The sequence below is a fragment of the Sinocyclocheilus grahami genome, unplaced genomic scaffold, assembly GCF_001515645.1.
Source record: "Sinocyclocheilus grahami isolate Dianchi unplaced genomic scaffold, SAMN03320097.WGS_v1.1 scaffold355.1, whole genome shotgun sequence".
Taxonomy (NCBI): Eukaryota; Metazoa; Chordata; class Actinopteri; order Cypriniformes; family Cyprinidae; genus Sinocyclocheilus; species Sinocyclocheilus grahami.
Genome location: NW_015505534.1, coordinates 184,977 through 195,076, shown reverse-complemented (window position 1 = coordinate 195,076; position 10,100 = coordinate 184,977). Strand labels below are relative to the sequence as shown.

Sequence of the window (10,100 nt, the reverse complement as noted above, 5' to 3'; positions counted from 1 at the left end):
AGGGAAGTGTGTGTGTGTATATATATATATATATATATATATATATATATATATATATATATATATATATTTATTATATACACACACACAAAGAAAAACAAGTAGATAGAATAGAAAAAATAGAAAGCTAGTGTTTATTTTTTTTGTTTTCATTTGATTCATTTGATGATGCAAATGTTGTGAGCAGGAAGTCTGCTTCGTGCCATTGATGACTGATTGATATCAAAGGCAAATGATATCTCTCTGCCTCTCAGGCATTTTCAAACTTACCCTAGTCATTGCGGTACTGATCTGACTGATGTTGTCTTTGTATTTTTCTAAGCTCAGCACCTTCAGTATTAATATTTCCTCTCTTACCTTGTTTGGGAAGGTGGAAACCACACATTTCAATTTACAAAGATTTCAAGGTTTATTCATGCTTAAGATGAACTGAGCAATGTTTTGTCAAATGTGATTTTTTTTTTCTTTTTCAAAGCCAAAAATTAAATATGTAAAAACAAAAGTATTGAAAAGTGTCAGTTTGTAATCACTGGTTGTATGTGGATTGCTTACATTGTTTGAAGACAATCATTTCATCCTCATTTGACATTCTGAATTTAACATTCACAAACTAAATCAAAATAAACATCATACCCTAAATGTGCTGAATGTTCAAGAAGTGTGTGTGTGTGAGAGAGAGTGAGGACAAACTGTTAGTTACAGATTTTGTTTTATTTTTTTAGGTGCACCATAAAATGTAAAATATTTTATTGCTCTTTTTGGTGTAGGTTCGCACCTCAGACCTGGGAGGCTACGCGACAAGCGATGAGTTCACCAGGGCTGTCATCTCTAATCTGGCCATCTAAACCAATCCCAGCGCACTCCACAAATATCATTTTAAGCACAATCTGCAGCACTGGTTGTCCAGTGTCAAACTCTTTTGGTCCAAGATTTGAAGCCTTGCTATTGGCCTAACTTTTAGATTATCACACAGTGTACAATAGAGCTCAAGATTCATATGTTGTCTCTATCCAGATCCACTGATATACCAGACTGTACTGCTTTATGATGCTGCTTTAAAAATATGTATTTATTCAGCTATTTATTACTTAATTGCAATTGCTACTTGTTTAATCGTTACCATTAATAAAATAGTAAATAATATTCTGGCAAGTATGTTGTCTTTTTTTAGTAATATTACTCTAAATGAAAACTGTATGTGCTATACAAAGTGATGGCCTTGCAACAAGAGAAATGTTCCATTAGTCATCTACAATGACCATGTTTACATGGTTGAAATATTATAAATATTATTTAAATATGTACAAGTATTATATAGAAAAAAACAATAAATATTATGCCAGAATATAATAAAAACAAAAGAATGAGTATCACTTATTCATAAAATCTTTATGCAATAAAAAAATGGTTTGGAGTCAGACTATTTCTTTTTTTTTAATGCTGAATGTCCTCGTTGTTATTAACTAAAAGTTTCCCACCCAGAAAATATTAGTAGTATTGAAAAGTAATTTCAGGTAATGCATTAACTAAAATTAACAATGAGCGGGTTTTTTTACGTATTTATGATGTTTTACAACTTTTGATTTTAATAATGTATTAGTAAATGTTGAAATTAAACATTAAGATTATTAAATGTTTTTTTTTATTATTAGTTCATGTTAACTAATTTAGTTAACACATATTAACAAATGGCATCGTTCATTTTATAGAATACAAAAAAAAAAAATGATTATGATAGAACTGTATTATATTTAGGTTGGGATAGCAACTTAAACCTGCTAAACCAGCCAAACATCTTAGACTTGATTAAGATGAGTTTCTTTTTTCAAGAATGATGCACTACATTTTATGGGATACATTACATAAAATTATTTTAAATGAGACAGACACTGACTGATATAATTTATCAGCTGTTCAAAATTCACGCCAAATCCCGAACACTGAAGAAGACCTGAAGGAAATCCCTACAGTTAATCTGCATATGCTTCATTAGAGCTCCTGTCGGACTGCTCTGCTCTGCAACACGCAATATCACAACCGGCCGCAGGGTGGCGCATTGCAGCTAAGCGCCTACTGTACATTCCTCTTTCTTGGAAGCAAGCCGTCCGCCAGATGTCGCGGCGTCTCTGCGTGGGAAGAGGAGAGGAGGGGCCTGGCCTGGGAATCCGCTGCTTCCCATTCCAGGCGCAGGGGCACAACATGGCGGATTAGGAGGCGAGCGACGCGCCCGGATACAACCAACAAATCGTGGGATACTGATTCCCCGTGTCGCGGAGAGGGCAGGAATATAAGCTTGTCGGAAAGCTAGCGCACACCTTTAAGACTTCCCGAGACATGCATTTTGGATACCAGTAAGCGCCTTCGTTGCTTTGCCCCACTCCAAATTGGCTGTCTGTCCGAGATCATTCCTATCACCCAGGCCCCCCACCCCGAACACACTCTCGGTTCCTGGGGTGTGGAGACAGGGGCCGGGGAAGTGGAAAACAATCGCACTTTATCTGGAACATCAGGCTCCGTAGTGCGGGACAGGGCTGTCAAGGTGAGTTACATCGCCGCTTCTCTGAATATATTAACAGCGCAAACTTCTGTTCATCGCCACAGTTTGTCTGATATCTATCCCTTGTGTCACTCAGGTTTTGTCACGTTAGTGGGTCGTCTAGCCAAAGAAAGCAAAGCCTTTTGTGGCACAACAGAGACCCAGGCGCAGATTTATGTAACGTTTACGCACCGCGCAAGGGTGTCTTGGGAGCGCATCCAATAATGTTTGAAGCAACGCGAACATTTGCCGAACTAGCTGGGAGGCAAGGAGGGAAAAATGAGGGGGTGGGGGGTCTGCCGAGAAAAGGGAGGGGGAGAGGAAGAGAGACACGCATAGCTTTTAGTGGAAGTCAGACAGATTGTGCGCCAGAACGCAGGCGTGATTTCTGACTGGCTAAAGAGACATTATGAAAGATACTTCACTTGATACATCGAGTCAGTGTTAGTGGTCCCAGACTGGATACGTTGTTAAAATATAAGTGATGTATGACTGGAAAAAAACAACCTATAACTGGATACAGTGTAACAGGATAAATGATTTTGGACTCGGTAAATGCTAACAATATTGGATGGTTCTAGACTGGATATTGTATCAATATTTATTTCTGACGGGATATTTTGTAGCTATATCAATTATTTCTGGACACCTAGCAATATCAGTGTTCACTGACTGGATATATTGTAGCAATAAAAATGATTTCTGGCTGGATACATTGTTTCAATTTTAATAGTTTTTTTATTGGATACATTCTAAGCATATTCATTTTCTCAAACTGGAACACTGTAGCAATTTAAATAATTTCCGTACTGTAAATATTTCTGGTTGCATAAATTGTCACTTTTAATTGTTCCAGACTGGGTACATTGTATGTAAATGTTTTCTGACTGGATACATTGTTTTGATGTATTATAATATTATTAATCAGACTGGCTACATTGTAGCAATATGAATAATTTCTGAGTGGATATATTGTAGCTTTTTTTAATGGTTATGGAGTGGTATATTAATCGTTTTACTGGATATATTCTAATAATATAATGGTCTCAGACAAGATATATTGTAGCAATGTGAATAATTTCTTACTAGTAACAATATGAATGTTTTCTGACTGGATAAATGTCAACTATTATTGGTTCCAGACTGGTAAGCTATGTCAGTGCTATTTAACTGGATGCATTGTAATGTTAAGAGTGAGTAACTGACTGTTTGTATTGTAATAATATGAATGATTTCTGAGTCTGACTGGATAAATTGTAACTATTAATGGTTCCAAACTAGATACACTGTAGCTATGCATATTCTTTCTGTCTGGATACGTTGTAGCAATATTAATCATCCCAGACTGGATACATTCTAAACATTGTAACAATAACGGATGGGAAGACAATGGGAGTCCAGTGCGTTCGCGTCACGCGCTGTGGGCGCTGAAAGTGAACATATTGATCAGCGCTTTGTCGCTACATGTTTTTAAAGGCTGGCCTGTGTGTGTGTGTATGTGTGTGTGTGAAGGGGAGGGGGGACGCGAGGGAGCTGGTAGATAGGGAGCTTTTTGTGGACACAAACACAGGAATTATGTCGCTCAGACGTCCAGTCAAGTGCGCTATCCATTGTCTGCACTTAGGTGAAAGTTGCCGTGCTAATTCGCCCGCTTTCTGCTTTATAAATCGGAGGTCCTCTAGTGGTCGCTATGGGGAAACCTAGAGGACGCAGTGTCTCGTTCCCTACTCAGGGTACCATGGTTACATAAGTAACCTGAGACATTTTGCTTCCACTCGGTCGTAGTTTGCCCGCCACTGCAGTGCTAGTATGCCTAGAGAATACTGGATTAAAAATCTAGTCACTCAATGCACTAGCTTTAGTCTCTTTCACTGGATATGTGCATTGTATGAATGGTCACATATGTCAAATAAATTAAGGAATTATGTCTATTTAAACAGATTCTCTATATTGCATTTTAAAGATGTGAAAAATAACGTTTGGTTAGCTGATGCAGTGCATCTCAGATTTTATTATACATAAGGGGTATTTGTTGGTTATCGTTGAACCATAGAGAATTAATTGTTCATGGTTGAATTAAAAGATGAACATTGATGCATTAATGTTGACACTAAAGTCAAGTCACATTAATTTATATAGTGCTTTGTACACTCTAAAAAATTTGACCCAGCATTTTGAAAGCACGTGATGATGATTTCCTGCTGATTACAGAACCGGCTTTTTTAACAAAATGCGCATGACAATCGCATTCGATTAATCGTGCAGCCCTAACTGTAGGCCTATGTGTGCGCTCACTGTGTGGCTCAGTCTGACTGTGTGCTAAATACTGACCTCATCTTTGCCACTTCCCGTCCTCTGTGTGTGATGTGGCTAGACCAGAGCAGTCTCTGGGAAACCCTGACACAAAACTGCCGGCAATACACCACGCCACCCCCTTTCCCCTAGATGGGTTAAAGTTATCCGTTTACTGTGATTTCAGTACTTTGCACATAATCTCTCAAGTCATACTGTGGGAGTGGTTAAAGATTTCTATATCTAGCTATTGTTTGTGACTCAGGTTAACCAACATTCCAGGTTTTTTTGATTTTGCTGATTTTTCTTATTTAAGCCTGCCTTTTCTATTTTGCATGTCTAAATTAAAATCACTGCTAATGGCTTTGTTGGTAAACAGACGTGGTTTAATTCTGAGCGCTAATAAAATCTTCAGTGATACAGAAACTGTACACTTCTGTTCAAAATTTTGGGATCAGAAAGATTTTTTAATGTTTTTAAAATAAGTCACTTATGCTCACAAAGACTGTATTTATTTGATCAAAATAAGTTAAATACAGTAATATCATGTAACCATAAACTTTTGAATGGTAGTCTATGTTTAAATGAAAAGCTTTTATCATCAAATGTATTTACTTTCCAATTTATGTCCAATGCCATGGTCTTATCTTACCGTTAAAAAAAACATTGCATTTTCTGTGCTAATTTTGGCAGGAAATGTGTGAATTAGAAGTAAACTTGGTATGTTGTGTTTGTTGGTTTTGTGTTTCATGAGATCAGCATTTTTTAGTGTGAATTTACTAGAGAATGAAAATCCTCCCTTAGCTATTTTGTAATCCGGTAACTTGAGTAATCATTCAATCCCTATTCTGAATGAGTTGCTGGAAGCCGTGCACAGGAAGGTTCGCAGGAATTGTGGGTTGTGTGTGTTGTGAAACACCATCAGGGTTCTTCTTGTGACGGCGGCGGATGCAGTGTCATCTTGCCTGTCTGTTGGGCTGTCCCAGTTTAAGGGAGATGAAGAGGGGCACTCCTCCAGGGTGCAGAACAGCGTATTAATAAACTGTGAATGGTGACAGACAGATACCCATTATCTCTCCTTTGGAAATGCTCTCCGGCAACAGAAAGGGCCTCCATTGCATTGATGTAGGACCAGTTTCCCTGACCCGAACTCAACTGCAGTGTACACTGAAAAAAATTGCTAGGAAATTTCATAAGTAGAAAGACTGAGATTCTTGTGAAACATACTCCAGTAATCTCTGTTGCAGTTACAACTTCAAAAAATCATTACAGTGTATAAAGTGTGTTTTGACTTTGTTTGCAACTCTTTATTTTCTAAAAACTGTGGTTTCTGAAGGCATACAGAAAGTACAACACACCTGTTCACTGCCTAACAGGTTTGTAGTTCATATAAAAGCTGTACTGTTTATTGAGATGGTTTTAGGATGTAGAAAAGAGGAAAATGGCTGGCTTATTTTCTCAGGCTTGAGAGCTACACAGATAAAGAGAGCAGAAGTGAGTGTTAGTGAAGCTGTTTATAAAAGCATGACTCCTCTGGTATGTGTTTAGGACTGAACAATTCATCACAGTCATCAGTTTTGGCCGTTTCAAGGTAGAGGAAGTGTACATGCAATAATGGATTGTTATCCTGTTGTTAGTGTGTTGCTGTGTGGTTGTTAAAGGTGTAAAGGTATCTTAAAGGGATAGTTCACCCAAAAATGGAAATTCTGTCATTAATTACTCACCCTGATGTCGTTACAAACCTGGAAGACCTTTATTCATCTTCGGAACACAATTTAAGACATTTTTTTATGAAATCCGAGAGCTCTCTGACCCCGCATAGACGGCAAGGGTCCTACCACGGTCAAGGCACAGAAACGTAGTAAGGAGATCAATAAAATAGTCCATGTGACATCAGTGGTTCAACCGTAATTTAACAAAGCTACAAGAATACTTTTTGTGCGCAAAGAAAACAAAAATAATGACTTTATTCAACAATTCCACTCCACCTCACCTTAGGCACCACTATAGAGAGTACAACTCCTTGTTTATGAGCAAAGGAACACACATGCGTCGTGGTAATTAATGACAGAAGTTTCATTTTTAGGTGAACTATCCCTTTAAGTAGTTGTTATTAGCCCAAGTAGAAGAATCGGAAGTGTTTTTTTCTTGTCTCTTAAGATGTACCTCTGGTCCCTCATTCATTCGACTTTATGGCATGTTTTTAGATTCCTGATTGGTTAGAAAAGTAATATCACACGTATACTCAACAAGCTCTGAAGGATTTGATGTTTGGTGCATTTACACAAATGAAATGGGAAAAGTAGCGCACCCGAGGGATTTGAACAAACTTTGAACAAATTTAATTGAGCTGAAATGGCTTTGCAATGTATTTTGCAGTGTTTTTTTCCTTCCTCATTTTGACCAGAAGATGCATTCTTGTTGCTCAAGCAGTCAGCCTTTGCACTGGCAATGCCAAGGTCATGGGTTTGATTCCCAGGGAATGCATAACTGTTTAAATGTTTTCCTTGAATGCAATGCACACAAGTATTCAAAAGCTTGGGGTCAGTGAGAACTTTTTTTTAAATTAATTATTTTATTCAAGTATGCATTAAGTTAATCAAAAGTGACAGTATAGACATACGTATTTCTATTTCAAATAAATGCTGTTCTTTTGAACTTTCTATTTATCAAAGAATCCTGAAACAAAATGTTTTACTGTCTCCACAAAAATATTAAGTTTCCAACATTGATCATAATAAAATGCTTCTTGAGCCCAAATCAGCGTATAAGAATGATTTCTGAAGGATCATGTGGCCCTGAAGACTGGAGTTATGCCTGCTGAATATTCAGCATTGCATTACAGGAATACATTACATTTTAAAATGTATTTAAATAAAAATATTTATTTTAAATTGTAATAATATTTTTCAGTATTACTGTTTTACTATAATTTTTATCAAATAAATACAGCCTTGGTGAGCATAAGAGACTTCTTTCGAAAACGTTAAAAAGTCTTACCAAACTTTTCAATGTTAGTGTAAGTTGCTTCTTTTGAAAACATGACATATGCATGAATCACAGCTATACATTTCTGCTATAGCTATAGCTTTTATTTTAAAGCAGTGTCGTTCCAAACCAGTGTGACTGCTCTGAATCTGCTCTGTTCCTCATGCAAGACACGTCATTATTAGTGCTGGGCGGTATGACCAAAAATGTACAGTATATCACGGTATTTTTCTAAATTATACCGGTTTCACGGTACATGACGGTATTGTTTTTTTCATGCATGACCATATTTTCTACTGATTGAGAGAGGAAATACTGCAGTATATTGACTTAAAATGCCCTATTTTACTGTCATGAGTGAATATTGTCAAAAAATACCACATTAAATAGTGACTAAACACGACCCCTTTTAATACATGTTAACCAGGAGTCACTCTCATTTATAATCGCGGCATCGTCTGATAAAATCAACATGCATCTACACTAAAGAGCGGCTATGCGGTTGTTTTACCTATATTACCAGTGTTGTGCTAGTTACTAAGAAATAGTAACTAGTTACAGTTACTAGTTACTTCATTCAAAAAGTAACTCAATTACTTTGTTGATTACTTACACCAAAAAGTAATGCATTACTGTTAAAAGTAACTTTTTAGTTACTTTTTTAAAGAACGTTCTTTAATGTTCCCATTAATGCCCTTTTATGCGTTATGGTCTATACAAACACAAAACTGACTTAAACAGAAAGTAATTTTTAAACACTATTTTATTTAAGTCAGACCAGCACAAACTGAATATATCACAAGGATTTCTGAAATAAATAACAAAACAAGCTGAATAATATATTCAGAATCAAAAACTAAAGTGGCTTCTGCATCATAAAAGCTGTTGTGTTGAGCCCTTAAAAATGTTCCTTTCACAGCTTAAGTATGAAAACTATCAACAATGTACAACATAACACAAAACATTTTGAAATAAATAAATGAAAGCAATCTGAATTATTCAGAATCAATTTCGAGAAACTCAGCACCAAAAAACTGCTATTATTGACAACCATAAATGATATGCATTAAAAAAAAACAAAAAATATAAATGCTGTTTAAAAATGAAATCTATGAGCAATTTTCAACCTAACCACAAATTAAGAGTTGCATGTCACCAACTTATGTAAAGTAAGCTGTGTGCATTCAAAGTGCAAAATCTGCTGTTGTATATGTCCATAAAAATGTAAAAACAAACAAGCAAACAAAAACAAACAGCATTTTTCCTAGCAATACAACGTAATGCATTTTATAATGCATAAAATTAGTGTTGTAAGATATAACAGAAATGTCACTGTGGCTACTAAACTAACCATTATTTTTAACAAACAAATATTATTTGTTTTTGAATATTCTTTATCCAAGTAGTTGGAAAAAGTTTTTCGTCCCATTTGCTGTGTGCCACCTGAACATGTTATCATGCTAACGAGCTGCCTGAAAGCCAGCGACTCCACAGTAGAGACAGGCTGCATGTTTTCAACAACATACCGCGCAATAGCTTCAGAATCAAAAACTAAAGTGGCTTCTGCATCATAAAAGCTGTTGTGTTGAGCCCTTAAAAATGTTCCTTTCACAGCTTAAGTATGAAAACTATCAACAATGTACAATTGGCTGGAGGGGCTTGACTCACTTCGAGTGTGTCCACCGACACCGGGTTAGCTTCTAGCTTCGTCGAGGCATGTACTTTCTGGAGGTGCTTCGACAGATTGGAGTTGCTGTTTATCGCAGTAGATAGGACCTTCGAACCAGAAAGACACAGCTTACATTTGACTAAAAGGTTTTTGTCTTTATGCTCAACTAAAGTGAAATAATGAGCATATTTCCACTTTGAGAAACTCGTCTTGTTCTCGCCTTGACTCGCCATGACTGCCGCACATACTTGAATAAACGGAAACACGCCCACAGTGCGTCTTCGTGTTTACAGTGGTTGGCATCCACCAATCCTACAATGCGTCGCTGCTGTAAACAGGTTAGGCTGTAGGCTACACTTCAGCCAAAATTAATTAATTTAAAAAAGTAACGGACAACGCATCATATGGTAACGGTAACGGAGTTAATTTATTTAAAAAGTAATGCGTTACAGTATTAGTTACTGTCAAAAGTAACTGCGTAACAGTAACGCGTTACTAGTAACGCGTTACTGTAACGCAGTTACTTTTGACAGTAACTAATACTGTAACGCATTACTTTTTAAATAAATTAACTCCGTTACCGTTACCATATGGTGCGTTGTCCGTTACTTTTTT

At 36.6% G+C, this 10,100-nt stretch overlaps 2 protein-coding genes across 2 annotated transcripts in view; both read left to right on the top strand.

The window, feature by feature from the left end:
• Window positions 1–1,331, top strand: part of idh3b (isocitrate dehydrogenase (NAD(+)) 3 non-catalytic subunit beta) — a 13,625-nt gene extending 12,294 nt beyond the window's left edge. Inside the window, exon 11 of the mRNA XM_016229600.1 lies at window positions 768–1,331. Within this exon, the coding sequence (XP_016085086.1) occupies window positions 768–845 (78 nt within the window). The 3' untranslated portion in view covers window positions 846–1,331. The remainder of the gene's footprint in view (window positions 1–767) is intronic.
• An 814-nt stretch (window positions 1,332–2,145) lies between these two features.
• ptpra (protein tyrosine phosphatase receptor type A) overlaps window positions 2,146–10,100 on the top strand; it is a 29,495-nt gene continuing 21,540 nt past the window's right edge. Inside the window, exon 1 of the mRNA XM_016229572.1 lies at window positions 2,146–2,539. The gene's annotated coding sequence lies outside the window, so the exon portion shown is untranslated. The remainder of the gene's footprint in view (window positions 2,540–10,100) is intronic.